Source organism: Seriola lalandi, unplaced genomic scaffold, assembly GCF_002814215.2.
Source record: "Seriola lalandi dorsalis isolate HSWRI2012SDOR001 ecotype SW California unplaced genomic scaffold, Sedor1 jcf7180002054353, whole genome shotgun sequence".
Classification (NCBI taxonomy): Eukaryota; Metazoa; Chordata; class Actinopteri; order Carangiformes; family Carangidae; genus Seriola; species Seriola lalandi.
The window spans coordinates 1,457,418-1,485,192 of NW_019524906.1; the positions used below are offsets into that span (position 1 = coordinate 1,457,418).

Genomic DNA, 27,775 nt, shown 5'->3' on the forward strand with positions numbered 1-27,775 from the left:
ACCAACCACAGTAATAAAATGATGTCAGCGGGCATGTTGGAGCCCCCCTCAGCCAGCCTCCCTGAGCACACAGGGAAAGTGAGCGTCAAGAAGAAGGCGGGAATAAATTCTATGTGCAGCCGTTTGCTGGCTGGTGTTGCTGTCAGTCAAGCGTGCACGCTTTCTCATTGGCTGAGGTCCTTTGCATTTATCGTGCCATCTCGTCAAGCTGCTGCTGTGTAATCGCAGGTAACTTTCTTACGATAGCCTTCCGCTGGACGACCTAGTCCTCGCAGCGCTCCAGCATTTTGAGGATTGCAGATACAGTACTCAAAACTGGGACTCGCAATTTGAATTTTCCGTCGTTTTGACCATCGGAAGACGTTAAGCCTGTATTTTTTCCCCTGGAAAAATACCCCCTCTCTCAAAGGCGTTTGAAATCGGACACCGCTGGCGTTTGAGGCCCTCACATTTGTGCGGAGGGATACGTTGTTGCGTCTGACAATGTGGACGGAGGTGGTGAAGATGTCTACGAGAAGAATGAAATCATCTCAGTTGTAACAACAAAAAAGGAAGACGCGACATTAGTTACTATAATAGATTTGTTTGCACACAGGCTTGTTACATTGAAGCAAACACGTGGGCGCTGTGTGAAAAGCAGGCTTACCGGGACAAAAGGAAGACATCTACTGTGCTCCAATGCGTTTCATGCACTGAGGTCGAAATTCTCTTGAAGTTTTATGTTTTTCCCCTTGCGAGTCTCTTTTCTTTTTACTGTTGGATATCAGACACTTGGAGAGGAGAGGTAAAAACACACTCTTTCACTTCATGTTTCGAGGGAAGTTGCATGAATTCGATGTGTTTCATTGACACCTATTTCGACGCCTGCAATTTTTCGAAAAGTTTTTGGGAATGTGTGGTTAAAGCGGGGGATGTAAGTTTTTGTCTGGTTTGAGGTGGCGAGCTAAGTGTGTGATGGTCTCCGCATCGACCACGGAGAGGAGGAAATTACTCCTTTGTTCTGCAAAAAGACTCCACTAACGTTAAATGTTAGTCCTGCCTAACAAGCCTCATTTTGTTTTTCACCGTGTGTCCGCCACTAGCTCTAGCTAGTATGTGGAAATATGAAATCTTTACGTTGTATAATGTTGGCGAGCATTTTAGCTAAACTTTGTGTTGTGGGCCTACGCGTATTTTCCATACAAGCCCGAGACAAACTTTCCATAAAACCCATTTGGTAGCCCTTTAAACATTCCTTTATGGAAGTGTCTGGCCACCAGCTAGACTTTATTTTATTACACATTTGGCAGGAAATTCCTCATGCTCCCACCCCCACCGTCTCCACCACTGAACTCCCTCATAATGCACGACTTGAACCCTAATATGTGAAAGAAAGAGAGCTCAGTATTTTGTTGCATGAAGTTTGGACCATTGCTCTTTTTTCTCGTGGGTCAGGGCCGTTGCACTTGTTTTACACATAATCTGTTTTCACTGGGAGGTCACAACTGGATATTATGGTTTTGTTAGTTTTGAGGATGATGTCAACATAGTTCAAAATAAATGGTGAATGGGTTAGTTGTCAGCAGTAGCTTGGCCCTGGATGTGGCCTAGCGGAGATGATCAAATAATGTACAGCCTACATCCTGTGGTGCCCTAGATGTTTACTGTCATTGTTATAAACTGTTTGACCCAAAGTGGTTATTATTTATAATTATGTTTCTGGCACAAGACATTAACATCCGTTTCTTTCGGGCAGTGTTTGAATCAACAGTTGAATTTGCCTTTTCTGTTCAGTACGGCAGTCCTTGTTGTTCCAATAGTAATAGCATTGACATAAACACATGTTATAGTTACTTAGTTTGCTTTTATGTTAACATTTGACATTACTAATAACGGCAAAAAACTGCACAATCTATGCGCACGGAATTGTACTTTTTAAATTACATTTTTAAAGTGTAAAAACCAATTATCCTCAAGTAATTACATGTTTGTTAGACAGGTCAAAGGAACTTAATTTGGTCCATTATTATGTTTTTTGAAAGTCTTGGTCAAAAACTGACACAGACTCCAAAATTAGAGTCGTGTTTGGTCTCATAAATTTATATTAAATATTAAGTTTTTGATGTAAGGCATCTGTTTAGCTGAGGGGTTTGCTTCTCTGAAAGTGCAGGCTCTTTTGTGGAGAATGACCTGCCTTCTCTGCCTTGTATGGGGTGACAAAGACCCCTAATCTGCTTGCTTCAAATATTGATCCAGCACTAGCTGAAGATGCCATTTTGTTACATTAAGCCCCTCCATGTGCTCTACTCCATTTAACTCAGTGGTTAAATGATATTTGGGAATGTTTAGTTTATTTTAGTGGTGTCTATGACCTATTTAGTCCTTCTTTGGCCATCCTATCCAGAAGTTTGGAAAAAGGCATGACAGCCATGTTCCTAGCCTATTTACACTTGGGGCGATGTGTTGTGTGTGTTCACTTCCTTTCCTTGTCTCAAGGTTAAATTAGTTCTGCTCGCCTGAGTTCACTGGAGTTGGATTGCACTCTTTGTCACACAAGAAGAGACTTGCGTTGTTTTCATACATGTAGAAAAAGATCTGTTGAATTTATTACTTTAGATTGTTTTGCTTACAAGTGGTTGTGGATTGATATTTTTATTTGTTGACATAATTTCAAATCATCTGAGTTCCCTTTGTTTACATTTTACAATTTGCCACTATAGACATCCATCTTTTTTTTTTGTTTTTTGGTGGCATCAATTTATGCTAGTTCTGTTACAAAAGAGGCTGTAAAAGCACACCACCTGTTGGTGTCCAAGTGCCTCTATTCCTCCACTCGCTCCTCTTACCACTAGTTCCCTGTGAAGCTTGCAGAGCCACCGCTCAGCATCAGAGAGCGGCCTCGGGCTTGCGTTGGAATGCAAAACACAGGGTAAATCCAGTATTCATGCTTACTGTGTCATTTGACAAGGTTGTTTCTGAGTTGACATATGGTAATTTGGTAATGACGTGTTTGCATATAGTCATTAGCTCTGCCTTTCACCACTATTTCCTTGGGCTAACAATAGTCCCAATTATGTCTGTAATTGTAAATGTATTACATTCTCTTTTATGTAGCAATGATCGACATATGGCTGTGTTATTTGCCAGGGTCGCGTAAAATGAAAGACAATTTTTTAAGTCATTACTTGGTAGTGATTTGACTGAAGGCAGAGTATTCATCATTTCATGGCATTGTCTTGTACTGTTTGGATGGGAAGGCAGTGTCTCAGAGAAATTATCACTTTTAAGTAGACCTGCCTAAAGTCTATGTGTTAAGTAGCCTCGTGTTGTCTGTTTTCCCTCATTGGTCTGTATTTCAGCGGGGTTAGTAATTTGAGCTGCATGTTTCAGCCATGTTTGGAGACTCAATAGACGATCACTGATCGTCATGTTTTAACTTTCCAAATACACAAGATTTGCCCATGACTAGCATCTTTTTTTATTTTTAATATAATTTTTGAATTACAAGCATAAATTTGATGCATTAGCAGTGAGAACGTTGCTTCTGTTTTTAAGAAAAATGCTGACATACTGCACCCCTGCACTGGTGTCTTATGGGAGGCTAATAACTTGCCAATATGAATCATCTGACAGGTTAAGATAAGGGTTGTGATATAGCAAAGCTAGAATAGTTTGAATCATTCATTACCATCATCCTCCCTGTTTCTTTTTTTAAGAACTACATGTAACTTCTCTTTGTGCTTGCTAGTGCCATTAAAATCCTGTATCTGCAAATTTCTCTCATAGGGTTTATTAGAGACTGAAGGGTATGAACGAACAGCAGCAAAGAATGGCTGCAGTGGGAACTGACAAGGAACTCAGCGACCTCCTGGATTTCAGTGCGGTAAGAGAGTGGGAGAGCAGTCTGGGTGGTTTTGGGTGGCAGTGGTAGGTGGGTGGCACTGGGAGAAAGAGCTAAAGAGAGTGCGATACAGGTCTGGGTATAGGGGCAGAGGAGAGCTGGAGGTCTGAATGAGAGAAGTGGGGAAAGGGGCGTGGAAAGAAACTTAGTAGGAAACTTAATTTCTTAAAATCTGCAACAGAAAACCTGAAATCTTTTTTATAACATTAGGTTGTGTGAGCTCAAGTTATTTCCATCCCTCATTCTTGGCATGCAGAGGTAGTGCTGATTACATCAAAGCATGGCAGGTAAAATATTGCTATACCTCAGGGTGACTGGTGAAAATGAATTCAGGTTTTAAATATAGGTTACTCAATTATGTAGGTGATGTAGAGATACAGCAACAAGGAAGTGGATCCTTACTGAAATGAACTGGTGTCCACTATAAAATGTAAATAGTGAATCAAGAACGACGGCAGGAGATGGTGGAAATAATTTCACCCCTGTTCGTCTTGTTAACAGAATCTGAAGGGGGGGGGTAATAATGTGATGTATGCGCAGGCAGCTTCTGCATTTGTTTTTGTCATATTTTTAGTCTTTAGGAAGACATTTTCACAGAGATGCTTTCAGAGCTATCCTCCAGACATTATCTACAAAGTGGATAGAGGTATTCTGTTCAGCTTTATTTACCTGTGTTTCATTTTGTTTTGAAGCCCTTTGTTGAGCTTTACGCTGACATAAACATCTCATAGGCCCAATGGAGCTGTGTTAGTTTTTGCTCCTAAATAAATTGAGGAGCTGGTGAGGCTAAATTGCCAGCTCTGGGTAATTAATATATATGGGGCACAATAGCTAATTCTAAACTGTGACTCCTAATAAATATTGTCAGCAGAATTAATGTCCCATGAGATTTCTTTTGATAAACTACAGTTGATAAATACTGAAGTGTTGATATCATTACAAGAGTCATTGAGGGCTTTAACACCAGGGAACAGCAGGACTAGCTTTATTTTAGTGTTTTGTTTTGTTTTTTCTTTTTTGTTTTTTTGTTTTTTTTGTTTTTTTTTTTTTTTTTTTTTTGGAAATGCATTGATGTGCATTATTGGTAGAGCTCCATTATAAAGACTTGCACGATTCAGTTAGCTGCTTCGTTAATGTAGTCATATTATCTGCCACACCATTGGTATTTAAAGGAAGTCTTACCCCATGAAAGAAAAACACTCCTTGTTGTGAAGGGGGGTTTGTGGGAGGCTCTCATTAAACAGTTGGGTTTGTGTTAGAAAAGCTCAGATTGATCAGCTGCCAGTTTGTATCAGCAGATGTTCCGTCTAAATGTGACATTCGTAATATGGGTGAGGAACTGTCAAACATTGTACAAACAAATTTCCTCCTCTATGTTTATTTGCTGGCTAGTCACGAAAATGCACGCTTGATTGGACGTGGAATAAAGCTACACATGTCAGAGATATCTGCAACCAAATGTAATGGAAACAAAGATGGTTTCCAAATCGGTTGTTGGACTGGTTTAGACTGTTCAAAAAAAAAAAAAAAAAAAAAAAAAAAAAAAAAGATCATATGTGGTAGTGGCAGATTGTGTTATGTTGTCCTACTTTCAAAAAGGTTTGCTTTGTACAGTCGAGTACGTCACTGAAAGATACCACACAGCAGATATTTAGACCACACCGTGGTAAAGCCCACAGTGGCACGCTGACAGAACCCATGGCCTCATCAAAGTGTTTTAGAAGTTTAAGTATAGTATACTTCTGGACCTCTGGTCTTTATGTCTCAGATATGTCTGAAAGGTTTAATTGCAAATGCTGTACATTTGCTTTGGCAAAAACGTGCCTCTTTATTGGTTGATTTACAATAAAGAGATTACATGTTTTTGAAATGTGGTATTTTGTGAATAAGGACTTGAATGCTTATAATGTTTGATAGTCTGTACCAGGATGTTATGCTGTTGTCAATCAATGGTTAAATCAATGTTTTTCCAATAGTATCTCACTTTAGACTGATCCAAACCTGAAGGGCCTGTAAGGGGAAAAAAACATACAACAGCTGAACGACATGTGTGTGTGATGTCATTTATTGGTAGAAATAGGATGTGTGAAGTGTGCCATCCTTTGCTTTGTTATTTACAGTATCTTTCCTCTTTTGTCTTGTAGATGTTCGCGCCTCCAGTAGCCAACGGGAAGAACAGGACAATGACACTTGCCAGCAGTCAGTTTAGTGGATCAGGTAAGTTTTTCAGCTCAATGCACAAACCTACACTAAATCTCATGGCAGGGGTGATGTTTTGTCTGCACTGTATGTCTCGGCAAATGTTGGGTTTTATTTTAGCTGAGCATGTGATTTTAACTGACATTACTGTGGCTATGTGTATGTTTTGGCAAAAGCAACAATATACTAATTTAATATTAAGAAATGTATGTATTACCTAAGCATTAAAAGGTTAGCTTGCCCGAATCCCAATTTTTTTCCTACACAACCCGTGTGTTATCTAGCATGCAGACAGTTTCATTTTTGTTTGCCCAGATTTTGAGATCTCTGCCACTGCCTTTATAGCAGAGGTTAATTTTATTTGTGGTGCTCAAAGCTTTACAAAATTGAGGAAATGGTTGTGCTTGTATTTGTTTATCCTACACTGATTGTAATAGATTGAGTAGTGTAAGTAATTTTTGAAGAAATTACCGTTTGGCAAAAAGCTGCAGCTTCCTCTAGGCCTGTTTATGTGGTGATTCCTTGATTGTTATCTAAATAGAAAAAAATCCTTTCAGACTACTGTTCTTGGCCTTTTAACTGTCCTGAATGTAGCATCGGCACATCTTTGAGAAACAAAAAAAATTGACTGCGCCTTTAAATCTTTCCAGGCCGAGAATATTTTTGTATGAAGAATTGAAACTGTGAGAAGATTTATTAATATCTCTCCATGAGTTTTATTTAACAACCTATTAGTCTTTATTTCAACATTTTAAAGTGCGAACTAGCCGCCATTTAACCCCCTCAAGCACCTGAAGCTTATGAGTGAGCTTTTCTCTCTTCCTGAATGTTATTAGTAAGTTGTATTACTTTCGTTCCTCTGTCACCCTGCCAACCTGGCGTGTGAAATCGAGTCACACTCCCCAGTGTTCCCCAGAGTGAGAACTTGGCCACTGAGGAACAAAGACAAAAAAGGGGGCTTATGGACTTGAAACGACTCCCCCACCCTGAAGTGTAAAACACTCCTCCCCCAACACAGCACAGGGCTCTTACCCCCACTGATCTGCAGGAAATGGCTTGAGCCCGAGACAATGTCCCTCACCCCCAGCTCGCAGCCTCTTAAACTGGCCCAGCATGCAGAGAGTGGCCAGAGTGGAAGAGAGAGCTTGTTGAATAGGGATCAGCCCGAGGAAGGCAGGATTCTGTTTGTTTCTATTACAGCAGGCAATTACTAAGCAGTGAGGAGTTAATTCCTTCCCCCCTCCTCGTGTCCTAAAGTGTGGCCCTTGGTCATTGACACCCATTTTAATGCGATACTTCAAGCTGTCAAATTTAACTTTGGGAGATCTACAGGTACCCTCTAATAGCACTTAAGAGTCAAAATGCTAACATTCGCCCAGGGGTTTCTTATAGATCAGTGTCATGTTATAACTTGTTTAATACGTAGGATACACTCTCTCTGCATAAGGAAGAAAACTCATATAGACAGTCAGGACATATGAGGCATATAATTATAATTTTTTATATATATATATTTGTGTGTGAGTGTATGTATGTAATGCCTGGATTTGTCAACAGGACCATATTTTGAAACCCAGCCCAGACCAAAACACTATATGGCTAGAGGCAAGGACACCTGTTTATTATAGAAATGATGACCATTAAAGAACAATGTCCGCCTATGACGTCACTTAGGCGGCTTGTATATTCAAGGCCCCAGCAGCGCGGGAACGGTAGTGGGCAGCCTAGTGACCCACCAGACCACCACTATTCATCAACACAAAAGTGCTCAGAGGGGTGCTAATTGCATTAGGCGTCCTTCTCCCTTCCTCAGTGGCCAGAGTGTGTGTGTGTGTGGGGGGGGGAGGGTGTGTCGAGTAGAGTGGAGTGGAGGGGAGAGGAAAGAGGAGAGGATTGGCAAGAAGTGTGGGATGTTTGAGAAGTAGGGGAGGCAGAGTGTGATGGTGTGTGGTGGGAGCTGGCCAAACCCACAAGCCTTCAGGCAGGCGTCCCCTCTGTCACCTTTGCAGCTGCTGGCAACGTCTCCAACCCCCTTCACACACATACAAACACACAAATACACAGGACGCGACATGCTCGCTTCCCTGAGATCACAACAAACAACACTGTGAATTTACACATGTGGTCTCCCGCGCTGGCTAGCTGACTAGCTATGTGTTTGACTTATGCACTCTCAGTTGTATACCTACACACGGCTGCAGTATTGTGTCATATATTTCTCTGTGCATTTCTCTGTGCATTAGTGAGTTGTAGTTAGAAAATATAAGCCCTCAGAAAGAGGAAATCTCAAAGGAGAGTGGCTTCCTTCTTCAACTAAATTAGATGTTTTCAGAGCCTGCAGCCGTAAGAAGGCTTTGTGGCTTAGAAAATAAATATTTTTTCTGGGCTCTGGTTGTGAGTCAGTATTTGTCTTCATTCACACTAGCCATGTCAAACTCTAGATGGATGTGATATGCTTCCAGAGAACGTGTATATTTAACTGGTGGATAATTCAGAGTATTTTAAGTCCTAACCTTGTTTTCCCATTGACTGTTCAAAATTTAATCTCTTACTTCACTTAAAGCTATATGTAGCTCCCATTTGATAAGAAGCATTCGTCTCTGTTATGGACTTAAGGGGCACGGCCAGTTTCACCAGTTGAACTGTAAATTAATTCAGTTTTTCTTCAGTGTAGTAATGCTCCTCCATTTTTATAATTGTCCATTGTTTGAGAAATTTGTTAGTTAGCATGAGCTACAGTGCTCAAGAACTCTCTTTGTGTAATCTGAGATGTCCTGTAAGTATGAATTGCATACTGAGAGGATACATTGACATTAATCATTTAGTCCTAAATGCTATTTAGATTTTGTACAGCACCTTTTTTCCCCCCTTACAATTAGTATCAAAAAATGTGGAAATGTGTTGTTACAGATGGATAAACATTTTAATGCATTCATCAATATTTGTAATCAAAGGCACTGGAATCATGTGTTTCAGAGTTACTCGTCTGTTAGTTAAAGTTCATAAATTTAAACCATTTGTGTTTTTATCCATGGTTAAAAAAAGATTGTTGAACCACTGGAAGCTTCTTTTCTGCTTCTAGCAATATAATATAAAAACAGCAAAAAACTGCTAGCTGTCACTTCACCCAAGGAGGTCTGTTACCGCTGCTACGAAAGTATCACACCATTGTGTGTCAAGATAATCAATTGCTGGGATTTTTAAAAGGCATCTACAGTAGCTGATAATAAAAGTGTGGTAGCTTCAAGTTCTTTTTATTTTCCAAACAAAAAATATGAAAAGTGGGTTTCATAAACAGATTGAGTAAAAATGAAATTAGGACATAAAGAACTGAGTTTGTCCTATTAAATTTAATAGAGAATTCAGACTCTTTAACTGTTAGAGCCAACTTTTTAGGTCACGGGCAAAGGGTTGTTTTAAAACAAAGGGCTATAAATATTTTTACTGGCCAAAATAATTGATGTAGTAGTACATCACCGACCCACTTTAAATGGTACATATCTTGTTTTTACAATTAGATTTTAAAACTTGCTTGTGCAAGAGCAACATGGCAACATACCCAGCAGCCAAATGTTATCTCAAATGTAGTGGCCAGTGTAGCATGTGACCCTAACTGAAAGTTTTTTTTTTTGTTTGTTTGTTTTTTTAAAAGAGCATTTGAAGCATGGTTGGTCAGTTAAAAGCCCATTATACATTATTTTATCATTTTGGTTGCCTGTGGTGACTGTCAATTTGCATTTGGTATTACACATGACAAGAGATTAACAACAATAGAAAGATCTCTCCTCTGGCATAGCTGGGCTCTTCTAGGCTGGCTGAGCGTCAGTGTCACCTCAGCAGCTCTCCACCTTGTTTTAATTGCCTTCGAGTTAATTACTCCAGTAAGTGTGAAACAATGTTGTCAGACTTCTCCTGCACAGCCGTGCTTTCACTCTCTCCTCTGCACCCCCACTGGCCAAATGGAGGCTCCATAGGTGGATGAGTGGTGTATTGAAAATAGCGGTGAGGATTATGAACTTACTCTCCACCTCTACTTGTTGTCTTGGTGGTAGGCCTACTCAATGCAGGTGATTATTGACAATGATATGATGTGATTTTGCAGGTAACCTACTATATTTTTATGTGTTTAATACATATAAAAATACTTTTGATTTAACAGCAGTTTTGGATGAAGCTAGAGCGTCTTCAAGTGGAGAAATGAGGGTGTTTGAGTTAAAATAGATTCATTCATAGCTAGGCTAGAAACAGACTACCTCATTGTTGGTGCCTCTTCTCTGAAGAAGATTTTTATCTTGCTAATTTGGTATTACTTCTCCTGGCACCAAGCTTTGGCTAAAGTGTCTTCATGCAAAGTCTGTCATCTTTATTTAGCGATGAGCCCATCACCAGTGTCCTGTGCCATTGGACATGGTTGATGGTGGTGCAGCGCTTTATTAGTGCTGTGGCCTTTCAGCAGGGCCGACCTGACAGTGAGCGAGGCTGATCTTTTGAGGTCCCCTCTCCTCCCTGTTTGCCTGATTCTCCATGCCACTGGCATCAGCTCCATAGATCACGGCTGTCGCAGCGTGTGTAGGTGCTTGCACCGCTCTGTTAGTCTCATCACTCATTCTCACTCGTCAGCCAGGCTGCTGATCTCGCCCAGACCCCTCTCACTCTTGTTCCTTCTCTCTCCCTCTGTCTCTCTTTTTCTCTCTCTCTCTCCCTCTCTCTCTCCCTCCCCCTCTCTCGTCCCCTTGCTTTCTCCTTCCACCCGCTCACTCTCTCTTTTGCTTTCTCACACACATTTTTTTAATTAGGCAAAAATCAAAGACGAAATATGAATATTCATAAGGAAACCACATTAATATGCACAATTATGCAAATCAGCATGCAATTAAGCCTTGTGTCTCCAGAGAGCCTGGATAGCATTAGTGCATAAGACAGGGAGAAGGGGATGATGGGGGTATTTTGGAGTTTTCTGCTCCACCAGTCTTTTGGCTGTGTTTTTCCTTTGTGCCACACATCAGTTCTTTCTTTACCTAAAACATAGTGGTTCATGTTTTGTCTTTACACATTTCGTTTTTGTGTTATTTTATGTGTTTTGTATTTGTCAAATCGAGTGAGTTGAATTTAAATGTGGTTTAGATGACATTATATCCTCTTGGATTACATTAGGGATATTAATGGTTAATTTTCTGATATTCAATGACCGTAATGAACACTAATGGATACACTGAGTAGCATTTCCTACGTGGTTTTCCCCAGAAATGGTTTAACATTGCATTGCATCTTGAATGCGACAGCAGCGTCTTTGATCAATAGTGATGCTCTATCCTGGCTTGTGCAAGCCCATTGTGGCCACTTAAGGATATCGAATGTTGAGAGTACGGCATTGTGACGAGTTCCCTTGATATGACTCCAGCATCAGGGCATCTCTATATATCTGTAGTGACACATAGGATAATAATTATGTGTTCTCACTTGGTGATTGCTAATATTCTTTCACAGTATGAGCCCAACCTGCCTTTTGATTCTGTCATATTTAATTCAGACTAACTTCCTTGAGTCCCTACCTGTCAATCTTAACACTGTCTTTTGTTTTTTCAGCACTAGATGAGCGCAGCGGCTCTGGGTCTTGGGGCTCAGCAGAACAGAACAGTCCCTCTTTCAGCCAAGGACGGGTAAGATCTAAATACACACACACTCGCACTCTTTAGTTGCCCATGATTTTAAGTTTGGAGATCTAAGCATTAACACCAGATGCCATGATATTGTCACACACTCGCACATATTCGGTTAAGCACTCTGCCATGGATGAACATATATACGCACGCACGCACACACATGCACACGCCCTCTCCCCCAGCCACCACAACAGCTTTGTGCTGTTTTCCTGCCGTGTGCCATGTTTGATTTGAAGTGGTAGTTTTACTTTCTACCTAATAACCTTGGCTCAGGATCCTGCATTGGCAAGCTCTCTGGTAGCCCAGAACCTCTGTGGAAGCCCACCAGTAATTGCAGCTTCACATCCGCCGTAACTGTCTTGGCACAACTCTTGTGTAAATACAAGGAACAGGGGGTGAAATAGATGCAGCGGGCTTTGATTACCACAAGTTGATAATTAAGAAAGTCGGTTTGAATCCCCCGAGCTGATGCAGATTTGTTTGGCATGGATCCTGTTAGTTAGACAGAAAAGCAGAGGGAGGGTAACTGCTAAGCCATATAGGTGTGCTTAAAAGATAGGGATGGCCATAAAGAGTGGTTATCATTTAGGTTTGTGTATTTGTTCAAATGTATATACCTAATATTAATGCCTGCATGTTCTTTATTTCCATGTTTCTTTGCCTTTTAAGGTTAATCATGTTGTCTTGTTTGCCATTGTTCCTATAGGGCTATGGAGAAGGATCCCACTACAATGAACATGAAGGCTTGTCCTCTCCGTTCATCAGTTCAGGGATCGCAGGTAAGCTCTTTTTTGCTCTTTTTGAGTAATTTTTCACAAGTGACTCTTATGTGGTTAAAAAAAAAAAAAAAGCCTTGATGAAATTTTTTGTAGCACTTTAGCAAAATGAGTGTATAAATTGGGTAAATTTACTGCTCAGTGCCAGAGGAAATGTTGCTTTGTCACACTCCAGTTTTAAAATAAACATGTTGATAATGGCCAATTCGACTGTTGTGCATATTTTGTTATGACCACAGAATTGTTTTCTTTGTGGCAAAATGTATATGTGTGTCTACATGCATGTATGTGCATGTGTGTGTGCCTGTGTTCATTCGTTGAGTGTTGGGGATGTTAGGGCACTGAAGCAGAAACCTTCCCTAGGGTTTTTTTCTGGCAGGCGGCTTTATGCAGCTGAGCGTACTGAAAAAGGGGAGAGTATCTCTGGACTTTCTGTACTTTAGAAAACCTAGTTTTCATTTGTTTTAGCACACATCAGTGCCTCTTAATGTGTGCAAATAGCTCAGGGTTTCACTCCTTCAAACGATCTTCTCTTTCATCTTACAGGTAAAAATGAGAGGCCACCGTACCCTCCCTTTGGAAGCCAGGTATGTTACCATTTTTCTAATTCCTTTCATTTAACTACGAGGATATGCCGTTAGTGAGTGATAAATTCATGTAATGTGTCAGTGTAAAGGAAGCCCTGTTTTCTCACTTCTCTTTTCAGGTTAAATACTTTGAATTAACGGTCTTCATTTCCTAGAACAGAAGCTGTTTGTTTGTGCTGTGCTTTCCCACGCCCCTGTATGTATTATTAGTAAGACCTTGTCTTTCTGTCTTGTCCTAGCCTGGTTTTCTTCCCAGCGACATAGCAATGCCCAGCCCAGATGCCATGTCCCCCTCTGGCCTGAAGTCTGGCTCCCAGTTTTACCCATCATACCCCAACAACCCTAGGAGAAGGCCGCCTGAGGGAGGCATAGGTAAGATAGACATTGGGCATGTGGCACCAGTAATTTCTTCCTCTGTTTTTATTTTCCGCCATTCCCCTACCTTGATAATCTACTGATTATTATTATTTTCTTGATTGTTCGGTCTATAACATGGCAGGAAATGAGCATCACAATTTCCTAGAGCCCAAGGTGATGTCTTCAAATAGGTTGTTTTGTCTCACCAATGGTCCAAAAGCCAAAGATGTCAATTTTGATGGCTAAGAATACCAGCAAATGAAAACATTTGAGAGGTTGGAAGGAGCAAATTGTCATTTCTGCTTAAGAATGGCCTTAAACTATTCTTTTTTTTTTTTCAACATTTTTTACAGTAATAAAAGACTAATTGGTTTAGCAGTACTTACCTCTACAATTTATGAAATTGTTGGAGCATAGTTGTGAAATTGAGCTACTAGACCGAAAGTGCATTTCTCATCTTTTGTGTAAACATTTTTGAACAGTTGACAGTTGTGCTTGACTCTTCTTTTTTTTTTTTTGTTGTTGTAATTTTTGTGAACATATGACAAATCTTTTCAAAACAAAACCGTGCACAGATGACTGCACAGCATCATTTCATTCACACTGACATGTACATACAGATTGGCATGGAAGGGTGCTGTTGTGTGTTTTCTGGTTTTTGTTCTGCAGTTTAAATTAGAGCAAGCGCAGGTGAAACTGCACCTGAACTGACATAACATTGACATATGTGTCTTTGCTGATTTTTTTTTTTTTTTTTTTTTTTTTTTTTTTTCTCTCTCTCTCTCTCTTTCACCTTTCTCTGTGTCTCCACCGCCTGTATGTAGACACCCAGCCAAAGAAGATTCGGAAACCCCCTGGCCTGCCGTCCTCGGTGAGAGCTTATTTCTGCTCGCCTTCACAGCTCACAGCCAGTCTTTCTCTCTCTTTCTCTCTCTCTCTCTCTCTCTCTCACTCTCTGTCTCTCTCACTCTCTCTCTTTCAGTACACACACTTGCTGCACACCGACACATACACACTGCTTTCCCCACTCTGCTTGAGCAGTTCTTTGACTGACAGGGGTAAAGATCCTCTGCTCAGTCAAACTCTGTGAGCTGACAGTCAGGCAACTCAGGCCCCAATAAACATCATCACTGTGGTTGTCTCTACACTACACTCAAGTGGTTTCAAGTGGTGTTCAGGGTCTGGTTGTCATGTAGACGAGCAACTTTATACGATTTTGAGGTACTTCGTCAAGTCTTGTAACTGGAATTATACGATTTGGGAGGACACAGAGATAATGGATTTGTGGAATAAAGATGCAGATGTTTCAGGCAGTCGAGTGCATGAGAGGCCCAAGTAGGTTTGATTCTAATAGCTGGTTCAAATTTGGATCCAGTTCAAAGTTGGTACTAAGATACTTGGATTTGTTATGCCCAGTTTTACCAAGCTCTTATTGAATCCTATCTCTTCTCTCTTTTTACATTAGCACAGGACAATGTAGAGACCATTCAGGAAGTTGTTGACTAAATAGCAGATATGTAATCTCTCTGGCAAAACTTTCACTTCTTTGAATAACAATCTTGTAGTTTTAGTTCCTAAATATTAAGTTATTTGTAATGTGTGTTCCTTAAAGATCAATCTAAAAAGGTTTAGTGGATTTGACACTGGATTCAACAGAGCACTATTGAACCCCAATCCTAGGTCCAAGCAGTTTGGAAGTATCCTTTGATTTACTGTACCAAGTGTCACATTTTGTCAGTGGGCCCAGAATTCCCAGCAGCTGATGCAGCCTGTGTGTTGATGATGGCAACCACACATAGCTGGAAACACTAGTCACTGTTACATGTTTGAGTATGTACTGAATGAATCTCACTGTTGGTTTAAAGCGACTTGACAAAGAATTGAATAAGGCTGCAGTTGCCCACATCATGCCCATTTATAGTTTATTTTTACAAGCTAAATTTGAGTCTTGTGTGCTGATTACCAGCTTGTCCTTCCATACAGTTTCAGCAAGTAGATCAAAGATGACTCAGAGGCAGTTTGGTCTACTTGAATACCACATAGCATTTTCAACATAACAGTAACTCCTCTTAATATTTTGCTCTTCATTTACCTGAAACAACTGACACATTACTTTTTACGATAGCAAACATGATATTTCATGTCAGAAGGATCCTGCCATGCAGTAGCCTGTGTTAATGTTGCTATTAGAGCCCAGTCTTGCTGCTTGAGCTGCCACTGGGTCATCAATATGAAATACTGCCATTGCACAAACATTTTCTGTAACCCAGTCCCTTGCGCTACTGTAGTTCTCAGATGACAAGAGTGACCCAAAAAATAAACTGGATATGGAACCTTTGCATCTCTGCTCTTGTGGCATCCGTGTTTCAGTACGGTGCCTTGAAGCAGCACACCAGTAACACAAGCAGAGGAAAACAAGAGTAAGACAAGTTGTTATTGACCAGTTGTAAATATTTGCTCTGATTGTGGAGGTCATGTTCTAAAAGTTAAAGAAATATAAAATTTCCTTGGTCAAATACCTGTTCATTAGTCCCGTCTTTGCCCCATGATTTCATTATTCTAGTAAATGTTGCACAAATTTTGATTAAAAAAAGTTCAACTCATGCCAATGCTGATTTATTTTTTAATGCACAGATGAAGTAAATTCAAAGGATTTATATGGCTGACTAGGGTTAGAAATTACAGAGCCATGGATGCTTTATGTGGCAGGAAATGAAGTCGAGCATTAGTTAGTTATAGTGCTGTGATCTGACTCTTAGTTTGAGATAAAGTTGCAACAGATGCAACTACTGTAGCGGGCTACATTGATTAGTTGGGTTCATATCAGATCGACCAATAGTCAGAGACGGATCACAAGTGGACCTGGTGAACGATCTGCTTAATCAATTTCTTGATTCACTGTACAATGAGGCAAAAAAATCTGTTTTGTTTTTTGTGACGTCGGTGCTGTCCTCTACCTGCGGGTGTTGTCGTGTTGCAGTGGCTGCCGACACCTCTGTGTGTAGACACGCTTCGCCATGGTGATGACATCACAGAGATTTGAACGTGAATAGTTTGTGGCCCTCTCTTTTTCACTGTCTGAACCTCAGTCATTCCCCACAGTGTGAACGATGGCCGCGTGGTTTTAGTGCAAATGAGATGTCTGTGTGTGAACCCCCCTCCCCCATTTCACCCAACCCTCCGCCTACGCTTCACCACATGATGGCCTGGGTGGGCCTCCCCCTGTGAGTGACCCAGTTGTGAGGCGCAGTGCTTGCGAGGCCTCTTAGCCCCGTGTCTGAGCCCAGATTAATGACTGCCGATGATGATCCTGTGGTCTGTCCTCCCTCCCACACTCCCTCTCTTCCTGCTTCTCTTCGCCGCCCCTTCAACATACTCTTCTTTTTCTCTTTATCTACTTTTGTCACTTAAATCATGCTGCTGTAAATCAGTAAATGGACAAATAACAGCAGCACTGTAAAGGCTGTTTTCCCATTTCCCCTCAAGCTGCCTGACTTCTGTAACCCACCAATGCCTGTACACAAGATCCTTGCCCTAACCCTGTGAACCTACAGCCCCTCTCATCGGCAACAATCAGACACATGAAGGAACTTCTCTTCTGCCCCCTAGTTGTCCAGTATACTAACCACAAAACCCTTGTGGTTGAATAAAGTGCTTTGAGGTTAGGTTGATGTTAATCTTCATCTACTCCCCACCCCTTGCCACAACCCATGTTTTTCTAGTGTAGAGACCTTTACATGGTCATAACCTGAATTACATTAAACCCCTATTAGTTGAGGATTTTACCCTAGAAATCCCCTTTCTTCCTGAGAATACAATTATCCAGCAGCACCAGTCATTGTGTAGTTCTCTGTTCCCATCTAGAGCAGCAGGATTCACTCGACATTGTTCCCCGTGAAAGAACAACTCAAAGCCTATTGTTAAATGAAGCCATCTCCGTCATGTTTTCCCCTGAATTAACCGTGATCATTTTAAATCCCTTGTTTCCTTCACACTCCCCTGGCCATATCAAGCTTTGTTTAAGTCATTTAGATTACCTTCTCCTGTCCCCCGTCAACACCCCTTATCTCTCTACCCATTTCATAAATCATCAGGGCCTTCATTTTTTTCCCTTCAATCCTCCCCCTTGCCCCTTTACCACCCCCTACCCACTGCACTCTCTCCATCTCTCTCTCGCTCGCTCGCTCTCTCTCTCTCTCTTGCTGACTGGATCCCAGCCCCCATCTCTCTCCCTCTCTTCGCTCCCTCTCCTCAGCCCAGCTGCCTGTGGAGTTGGATATGGTCCAGGAACAGGCAGATGGCTCTGTAATTAGAAGTGCATCTCTCCATTCCCTTTCCACTTCTCCCTGTTAAATCAAATTACAGAAAAAATCCCTTCTCTGGATTAGCATTCTTTGCAGCATAGCCTCAATTCTCTTTCTCTCTTCCTCTATCTGCCATGTACTACAGAGGAGGAGAGAAAAGATGAACTGAGTGGTGACTGATGGTGTCAAGAAACTGAGGGCTTCTCATGTCCATCTTCAGTCTGTGGCTTTGGAGGCGCAGCATCCATTTTTGTTAGCAATATGCAGAGAGGATGTTTGACTCTTTAAGGTGCTAATATAAAATGTCCAGTTTCATCGGAGCTGATCATATCCATGTTTTCTAGTTCTCTGTTGATGCCATAGAGAATGTGATAGTGCTAGTTTGAGGGTATTGCTAGTGGAGTGTGCATGGGTGTGTGTATGTGTGTGTGTTGGCCCACTGAATGCATGGTATGTGTGCGAGCTGATACCGAATGTGCTCTAGGGAGGGGCTGCAGGCCAGGCAGTGCGATGTCACTGGGGTCCTGGGAGCTAGAGGAAGTGCTCACTGTGCACTGGGATTCAAGCCGTCGCTGTGCCCAGCATGCCATGGCCGCTGTGTTCTCCTCCACAGGCGAGGAGCCGGCCTGCCTGCACCGCCGGCAGACTCCCTCTTGCCATCTTGTGGCCACTTAAAGCTAGTGTTTTCTCCATAGCAAAGATAGGGTGGATTGATTCATTACTACTTTGTCTCTCATGATGCTCGAGGTGACATAGGAAAACTCTTTTAATCCAGAATCATAAAATATCTATTTTCAAGTTTAAAGTAGTTATTGTAGAAATCATGAACCAACTGCGCACTGTCTGCATGTTTGTTTAGGTGTATGCTTCCACATCTGGTGATGAGTACACCAGAGACAATGGAGGATATCCTGGTGCTAAGCCTGGAGCTGTCTACCCTGGCTCTTTCTACATGCAAGGTAACTTTTCACAAAATTTCACTGGAATGATTTTGTTTTCTGCAATATTTTCTGTCAAGCTGTTTTCATATTTGCAAATGTGTCTCCACTTCTCTTAGAAGACCCCTGGTCATCTTCTGGCTACTCGGCCATGCTGGGCAACTCTCCACACATTGGACAGCCAGGCTCCTTCTCCGCAATTAACCCGCAAGACAGGATGGTGGGTAGAAACAGATTCAGTCACATTCCTGTCTTCCTGGTCATCTTTTTTTTTTTTTCTTTTTCACCTTTATCTATTGCTTTCTTTACAATAGCTCATATCTTCTATTGTTGCTTGTAAGGAAATTGAACTTGAATGTATAAATAAACATTGAGATCAAAGATTTTAGCATCTGCTCTGCTGAAGTGTCATTTCCTATACCTATCGTCTGAGATGTATACATTTATTTATCTGTTAACACACTGAGTAATTAAAGCTAAACTTCCATCCCATTATGAAGCTGATAAGATTTTTCTTTTTTTTTTTTCTGTGAGCGATGTATGTGCCTTATGAAGCTGCTTGTATCCCTTCTCCAGAAGCGTCAACCCCTGCCTCTGTCCCCACAGAACTATCCTCTGCACGGCAGCGAAGTCAATGGCTTCCACTCAGCCCCCACCACCTACAACCACACACCCACCATCAACGGAGAAGGCATTATGGGTAAGGAACTGCTAAAATGAACTCATCACACAAGTATCTTGGTAATGTCTGTCACTGATTCAACTCCCTGGTCATGTAATTTTTTTTTTTTTTTTTCTGCGAAAAACAAATTAGCAGGTCATCTGACTCATATTACTTATTTTGTCTCTGCAGCCAACCGAGGCACCACAGCTGGCAGTTCAGGAGATGAAATTGGGAAGGCTCTTGCCTCAGTGAGTTCTTTTCTCTTTGTTGGTTTTTTTAAATTAGTGCTGGGCAATAAAACAATTACGACAGTTTTCGACAGGATTTTATTTTCTCTGACAAAGTGACAATGTGATATTGTCGGGCGATTCTTGTGAAGAAAGAACAAATAAGTGTGAATTCAACTTAGGATGACGATGATGCTAACAAAATATTCCATCATTGGTTTATTGTTTTTGTTTTTTCATGGTTTGATTCAAAACAGATGAAAGCCCATTGTAAAACATATTGAAGACACATCCCAACAGTGAAGTCTAAAGACCTAATATTTGTTGTATACTTTAATATCATATCATACATTGTATTTTCAATATCTCTGGATATGCAATTGGTTTTAAACCATACAAACAATCCTCAAGTTTGGCAGATCTACAACAAATGAAGCTGGGAGCTCAAACTTTTTCAGGTTGATGAAAATATTACCTTTGCCCAGTAAGACTTATTTGTCTGTTTAAATAAACTCTTTCATTCTAATATTTAGAGTTTCATGACAAGGTATATGAGTGATTAGTGAAAAATATTGTATGAAGTAGGAAATATTACATTGATGACATTTTTGCCATATCTTGCCCAGTAGTAGTTTGAATTGTTTGGCTTAATACTGAAAATACTGAAAAGCATTGCTGTGTTTTCTAAAGGCATAACATTGAGATGTTTTGGCTATTTCTTTCAGATTTACCCATCGGACCACAACAGTAATAACTTCTCCTCAGCTCCGTCTACTCCTGGATCTCCTCAGGCCATCGCAGGTACAGTTCAGTCCTCGCATACAGATAATATAAGGGTCATTACTACCCGGTTTCGATGTAAGATTCCTGACAACCTGAGAGCTATGTACATTTTGCCAGTTCAGAGAAAGAGGGTAAAACTACCCTCTTTTGTTCCTATCTTTAACTCTACCATGCAACCATCCGTTTTGAATAATATATTAGTTTCAGCCACAGAATACCAACATTAGACCAATTCATTTACATTGTTCAGTTTGAGTGCAACCTTTTTCTTGGCACACAAAAATGAATCAGCTGAACTTCTTGGAGCAAAAATGATCCTCTGCGTGTTAAATGTTCTTTAGCACAGAAATGTGTCTGCAGCTCCATCTGGTGTAAAGTTAAATTAACACTAAACACTATCCCAATATTTCTCACAGCAGGAGCTCAGTCTCAGTGGCAAAGACCAACCACACCCAACTATGAAGGGCAACCACATCCACTGGTATGTTAAAACATTTTTCTGTTACATCAAAGTCATTTGGAAACATGGAGTTGCCGTAATATATTCTACTAGCCTTTATGTGCTTATTTTATGAGTTGAAATGTTACTGTTTAAATCATTAAATCAAAACTACCCTGTTTATATTTATTAGCTGTTTCTTGGACTTGTATTTTGTCCTGTTGATATCATATATAAGTGCGCGTTTCTTGTATTTATGTAGCAGAATAAAATGGAGGATCGTTTGGAGGAGGCCATCCATGTACTGCGTAGCCATGCTGTGGGCCAGGGCCCTGGCTTAGAGGGCGCCCACTCTGACATGCACAGCCTGCTGTCTTCAGTACACAACGGGGGCCTCGGAGGCCTCTCTCCAGCTTTTCCCAACGCCAGCCTTGCCCTCAGCAACAGACATCCTGCTATGGTGAGTCACCTACTCCACCAGACTTTTGATGGTATATGACCACAACATGAGGCAAACAAGAGTGTTCATTTGTGTTTTTGGTTAATTTTATCACACCCATAACATGTATAAAGTTATTTGCAAAGACTTTGTGGTCACACTGTCAGAGTGGAGATTCAGATTTGTTTGGGGGGAATTCTGTACACGCACATCCCATCAGCCTCTGCTGAAGAAACTGTCGGTATAAGGGTTGAGAAAAAGATACTATATGTTGTTTGTAACATCACTTACAAGAACCTTAACCTGCGCAATATACTTTATTTGATGTAACTTTGTAAAAATTTGGACTGATCGGGCATATTGATTGATCTTAGTTTTATGTTGCACAACAAATTGCTTTTTAAATTATTTAGTTTTCTGTCCTAGTTAGCCAAAAACTTAAAGCAAAATATATAAAAAAAACAAAAAAAAAAAACAAAACACTGATTCAAAATTGCATTACTCAGAAGTTTATTGCTATGAGGAAGGATGCCTGTCAAACACAGTATAATTTGTGCCATCTGCTGGCCAAAATAAAATTTCAAGCAATTGGAAGTAGAAAGTATTTTCATGCATAATTTTCACTGAGTTGTGTAGCATTGAGTCCACAAAAATATTTGCAAATGAAATGATTAACATTGTTTATTAGCTGCTTTGCAAAGTATATGTATTTGTTTCATTCAGTTGCAGACATGTACCTCTTCCCATAATTTTTTTGATTTTAGCCACGCTGCCTACTTTAGTTGGACCAACACATTTTGTTGGAGGATCCCTTGCAATCTGTTTTGTAGTGGTTCTATTTGTCCTTGTGAGATTCACATCATTGTTCTCCACCTTGATCAACAGGGAGGGAAACATGAGGAGCCCACAGGCCTTCCTCCCAGCAGTACTCTTCTGCACGGTCATCACGCATCTGGACCCACACCGTCAGCTGGCCAGCCAGAAGCCTTTACCAGTAAGTTTGACTCATATGTTTATTTATTTAGCAGAAAATGCATGTTGTTATTTAGTAACATTACATAATAGAAGGTCTTGTATTTTGTGCTGTAATGGTGCTGAAATGAATGATTGGTTTCGCAACAGTTCTAGTGTACATTTCCACTGATTCATAATTTTTCCACCTTAAGACTCAAATGAAATCCCCTCTCCAGAAAAGGGGAGTTTTGATTAAGCCCAGACTTAAGTGCCTTGGAATTGAATTCTCACTTTTCTGTGTTTGTCCCTAGGTCTCCCTGGTGGTATGGCTCGCTCCACACACTCCTCCAGCAGCTCAGACATCAAGAGAGAAGACAAAGATGATGATGATGATGAAAACTCTGTTGGAGACAAGTCTGACGATGAAAAGAAGGACTCCAAGATAGCACGTAGTCGAACAAGGTCAGTTGTCTTTACTTGTTTCCCTGTACTTTTACCCTGCATTTGTGTTTTGACCAGAAACAAAACTGTTTAATAGTGCTGTTTAATTCAAGTGCAAACAATTTTATCCCACAAAGGTGGAGATTCTCTTGTCACAAATGCCAAGTATGAGAATATAAAGGGAACCATTTGATGGTGGAAATATCCGCTGCAAGGTTCCAAATGTCAGCTGTTAGACACTTATAAAAGATAATGTAATTCAATTACTCTTTCCTGTGTGTCCCACTGACGGCTCAGTCTGGGTTAGATGTTTAACAATGTCAAAATCCCCCTCCCTTCATGTCACGTTTTCAGAAAGGAGGCGTTGACCCTCCAGATGCTCTCTGGCCTTTCAGACCAGAAAGATGAGTAAGTTTCTCCAATAGAGAATCAATGTCTTGTGCTTTGTGGGCTCTTACCAGACATCACTCAAAGCACATGTTCATGGCGTTGGTGTCTAAAATGTGAATTTTAATTGGCTGAATAACTGTAGTAAAATATTATGACATTCTGAAGTTCACTAGCCATATGCTGCAAAGGAGGTTTGATATGGAAAACTTGAAAATGAACACAAATCCTTATCTTAAAACACAAAGATTTTTTGATGACGGAAACGGTGCATGCTCCAGCTTATCATGCCTTCCCTTCTTACAATACATAATGTTAGGTACAGCAGCAAACAATGTGCACATAGTGCAGTATACTATTAAAAGTGAACCTGTCTAACTTTCGTGGGGTAAAGATTGCAAATTGATCTTCTGAAATGGGAGATTCACAGTATTCACTTTTATATAGTATAAACTGCTCGCACATCAATTCAGTACAAAAGTTCAGTACTATGGTGTTTGATGGTGTATTTGAAATTTCGTCCTGCCCATGTCTTAATCACTTCATCTCTATTTGTAAGCAGTGTGGACAATGAAGATGACGAGGACGTTCCCCCAGAAGTGAAGATGGAGCGCGAGAGGGAACGGCGAGTGGCTAACAATGCCCGTGAGCGTCTCAGAGTACGGGACATCAACGAGGCTTTCAAGGAGCTTGGGAGGATGTGCCAGCTGCACCTCAGCCATGACAAACCTCAGACCAAACTTCTCATCCTGCACCAAGCCGTCAATGTCATCCTCAATTTAGAACAACAAGTCAGAGGTCAGTCTGCAAGCAGCACGTGGTGGATGGGAAGCACAGATTTGTTAGGCTCTGTTAAATACGCAGTCATTTCTTGATACTGATGAAGCCTGTTTCTGTTTTCCTGTTCTCTGTCAGAGCGTAACCTTAACCCCAAGGCAGCATGTTTAAAACGCCGTGAGGAGGAGAAGGTGTCTGGGGTCGGTGAAGCACCCATGCAGCTCTCAGGAGGCCATCCTAGTATGGGAGGAGATGGCCACAATCCAGTTGGCCACATGTAACACCAGGTAGGTCTTGAGGATTTGCTAATGAAGTGATTGTTCAGAATGTAAACCAGAGGATTTTGTAGGCATTTATTCTACACTTGATTACATTTTTAGCAGTCAGCATAATGTTTGTGGTCCTTTCTTTTCACAGATCTGGTGGTGTTTCCTTGGCTGTCAGAGGATGTGGCCTTAACAAATTTCTTCCACCCATTATTCTCAGTGTGTGTGTATATGTGGACATGTCTGTGTATTGTCCGTTCAAGTTTCAAGATGCACATTCACACACTCGTACACACATGCATACTGCCAAAACTGACACAGCCTGTTTGTCGCACTCCCAACCATGACTACAAGCTCAAATGTGAAGAACTTTTTTTTTTCTTCTTTTTTTTTTTTTCTTTTTTTGCTTTGTTTTATACATTTAATATTTTTTTTTCTTTTTTGGTTTCCACACGATGGAACGCCGGAGTACTTTTATGTCCTGCCACAAATTGGGACTTCACACACTGCCGAGAGGTGCTCTGGTGAAAGAAAGGAGACCTAAACAAACACAAATTGAATCAAGGATTTGTGCCTAATTGTTACATGTTTTCTATTTGACATTTAAGCAAATTGCTTTACATGTGAGGAACATTTATTGTAAGGGATTGCTTATGTGTATGAGCAATTATTTTTAATGTATGTCATTCCCAGCGTGATGGTACAGTCTTACATATGTTATGTAACCAAACCTATAGTTGAAGTTGAATTGTCTAAATTCAGTGACTTTTCCTTGATCTTATCAGCAAATTTTCGGGGAGGGCAGTGAAAAGGTCACAAGGGAAGGTCAAAGTTTTTACAGTTCAAATGCAGCTTACATGAAAGACGGGAACTCTGACCTAGAGGCAGTCTCTGACTGGAGCCCGGTCTCGTCCCACAAGGCATCTGGAGACTTGGAATAGAAGACTCCTTCCTTGAAGGTTATGAATTTTCCAAGTGGTAGAATCTGTCAACTACAAAACTGTTCTTCCTCTGTGTTGACCACGAATTCTAGTATTACTCCAGTAGTTCCTTGTCATAGGTTCAGGTTTTTGTACTGCTTTATATACTAAAGCATTCATAGACAAGACAAAGCACAGTTGTATAGGTTTAGGCTGGAAGTTAAGTGTCGACCTGTAGTGCATTTCAGTCCCTGAAAGTCCTGTAAAAAAAGCCATTTGAGACTCTTGCTAAGTGATAAGCACCAATCAGTGCTGTTGCTTTCTTGAAATGGTTCACTGACAATGCCAGCAGACTTCACAGTTCCAAGTTTTTCCCCCTTAATCGATCTTCTGTAAAAGACAAAAAAATCTGGGTTCCTGTGATGGAGGGATCTCATCAGTACGCAGTTGTTGAAGCAGACAAGTCTTTGTGAAACGAAGGCTTTTGTTTTCCTAAGCGAGCATTCCCACTGAATTACAGCCCTTCACCTATCTCCTGAGTAAGTTTGTTCTCACGTTTCTTACTGAGAGAAGTGTGATGTGTAAATTCACTTCATACATTACTCTGATATGTTTCATTTTTCAAAATTAAATATATATAAAAATATATATTTTTTGTTAGTCTATACATTGTAGATTTTTTACATAAATGGCAATATTAGTTTGAAGTTTAGAGTGTATTGTAGATGAGCTGAATAAGGGGATTTGACATTTAAATGAATTTGTTGAAAAATTAATTCAAAATTGAACCAAGGGTCAAAAGATGATTGAAGACAAATATTGAAAGCGTTTGGTGTATCCTTTATTCCAGTTTTAGTTGTAAGGCATATCATCAGCTACCCAGATGAATTCTTTCTTTCCATTTGGGGGTATGTGGACAGTTTGTGCTGCAATCTTGTTAAAGTGGTCTGACTTTAGCAGTGAGGCGCCGAGGAAAAATGTGGGAAGGGATTTTTGTCTCTAACAGTAATTATGCAACTGGTTTTGAATGTAGCTACCATACAAATGTGGATCGCCTTCATTTTCAAACTTGTGTTCCTGGGTTTTGTCAGTACAGTATAATAGTTTTCATTTCACCTTTTTCTAATGTCTGCCCTCAACCAAGTGGCTCTGTGTGCAGCTCACTTTTTTAGTATCCTGCACATATTTTGGAGGCAGACGTCGGTATTTGCGTGTAAGGTAATGGATAATATGGAGAACAAAACAGTGTTATTGTGATGTTAATCCCATGTCATGTCATGTTTTGACTGCATTTTACCAACGTGTAATCACAAATGGGAGGTAGAGCATTTTGTGTGTTTTAATTTCTACAAAAAGAGATGACGAAAAAGACCTATACAAGTCAATAGTGTGGCCTTTTCATTCTCAAGACTTAAGATGTCATGATGGGAGAGTGATACCTTATCAGTGCCTGAACTTGTATTTTCATTTAAGACAGTTTTATTTTGTGAACCATATCATTTCATTTATCATGGAGATTAAAGAGGTACTTGTTCATTCCCCCACCCTCCCTTCTCCTAATGCTTTTTTCAATTTTCAGGAAGAAGTTTAAATGGTATAAAGAGATTTTCTTTCAGTGTATCTAGTTAAATAAATAAATGTTACATAGATCTTGTTTAGTTTTTATTCCTTTTTTTCTGATTTATTCAACTGGATTATATTGTCCAAACTGCTGTTTTAGTTAAGGTCATGGGTCCAGGTCATGAGTTTTCTTTCTATCTACCCTATATTTCTAAATCACTTGACATAACAGGGTTCAAGAGATGCTGCTTTTGGCTCTGAATGTCTGCTTTTGATGCACATTAACATGTTTCAGTGTATGTGTTGCTTCACTTTCAATGTAGGGAGTGAGTTTTATTTTCCATAGTAGGTAGAGTCTAATGATTTGGAGCATTTTAAATTTCTGTATATCAGAGTGCAAGCCCTCTGCTGCAGTGACTTTCAGTATATTTTGTCTTCAGTGACAATTTTCACCCCTGACCTTTTACTCTTCCAGCTCTTTGGTAACATTGACAGTGACTTTTTGTGAGAAGTTCTGATTACTTCTTTCAAAAAGTTGTATTTGAAGTTTTGGTTTTTTTTACTATAATTATTATTACAAGATCAATAAGTGTACTGAATATTGTCGATTTGTTCCAAGGGAAAATCTGACTTGATGTCAATTAGTATTCTGTGAACATCCCATTAGCCCGCAAGCTATATACTCAAATTTTTGTTTGGGGGAACTTTATTTCTTGACACAAGTCTTGACAGACACAGTTTGCAGAAAAGCAACCGACCACTGCAGGAGCACATAATGTCAACAGAAAATTACAATATTATAATGGAAAGTGTTCAGTTGACGGGCTTGGACTTGTTTTGGTATAAGAAAGCAGTAATAAAACGCTTGCTTTCATCAATTTTGTCATATCTTTGTTGAACTAAAAGGAGGGGAGACTATTGAGTGTTAAATACATTCACAGGTACAGAGCCTGCCATCTTGGGAGTGAGGATGACTCCTGCAAGGTCCTCAGAGTGCCTCACTCAATCTCTCTCTCTCTTTTTATATATATATATATAAATATATATAGTTGAGAACTGTCCTGTATATAACAGTAATGTAGCAATAAATGTGCCATTTTTAATAACAGATTATACCTTTTCCAATGTCTGGCTTTTGAATATTGTATACATAAAAAGGAAAATAAAGGAAAACATTGTAATAAAGGGTTTATTGTAGTTCGGAAAATGAATTT

The 27,775-nt window shown here is 40.3% G+C and overlaps 1 protein-coding gene across 15 annotated transcripts; it reads left to right on the forward strand.

Annotated features, from left to right (window-relative positions):
* Positions 1 to 258: 258 nt before the first annotated feature.
* Positions 259 to 27,751, forward strand: tcf3b (transcription factor 3b). 15 transcript variants are annotated; one of them, XM_023408034.2, is made up of 21 exons: positions 259 to 784; positions 3,766 to 3,862; positions 6,025 to 6,097; positions 11,666 to 11,739; positions 12,449 to 12,521; positions 13,065 to 13,105; positions 13,345 to 13,477; positions 14,287 to 14,333; positions 18,626 to 18,725; positions 18,824 to 18,924; positions 19,281 to 19,404; positions 19,558 to 19,616; positions 20,321 to 20,396; positions 20,798 to 20,859; positions 21,083 to 21,277; positions 22,139 to 22,250; positions 22,522 to 22,672; positions 23,006 to 23,059; positions 23,598 to 23,836; positions 23,954 to 24,102; positions 24,233 to 27,751. In XM_023408034.2, the coding sequence occupies exons 2-20, from the start codon at positions 3,788 to 3,790 to the stop codon at positions 24,094 to 24,096; spliced, it is 1,932 nt and encodes a 643-aa protein (XP_023263802.1). In that variant the 5' UTR covers positions 259 to 784; positions 3,766 to 3,787; the 3' UTR covers positions 24,097 to 24,102; positions 24,233 to 27,751. The 15 variants fall into 15 exon arrangements, with proteins under 15 accessions (XP_023263802.1, XP_023263801.1, XP_023263799.1 ...); XM_023408033.2 differs by having other exon boundaries at positions 260 to 784; positions 20,795 to 20,859; XM_023408031.2 differs by having other exon boundaries at positions 260 to 784; positions 21,080 to 21,277.
* The last annotated feature ends 24 nt before the right edge of the window (positions 27,752 to 27,775 follow it).

Coding starts and splice junctions, on each gene's coding strand:
- tcf3b (XM_023408028.2), top strand. CDS start 3,788: ATGAACGAACAGCAGCAAAGAATGGCTGCAGTGGGAACTGACAAGGAA. Junction 21,278..22,138: donor GCAACAGACATCCTGCTATG/GTGAGTCACCTA, acceptor CACCTTGATCAA/CAGGGAGGGAAACATGAGGA. Junction 23,837..23,953: donor TTTAGAACAACAAGTCAGAG/GTCAGTCTGCAA, acceptor GTTCTCTGTCAG/AGCGTAACCTTAACCCCAAG.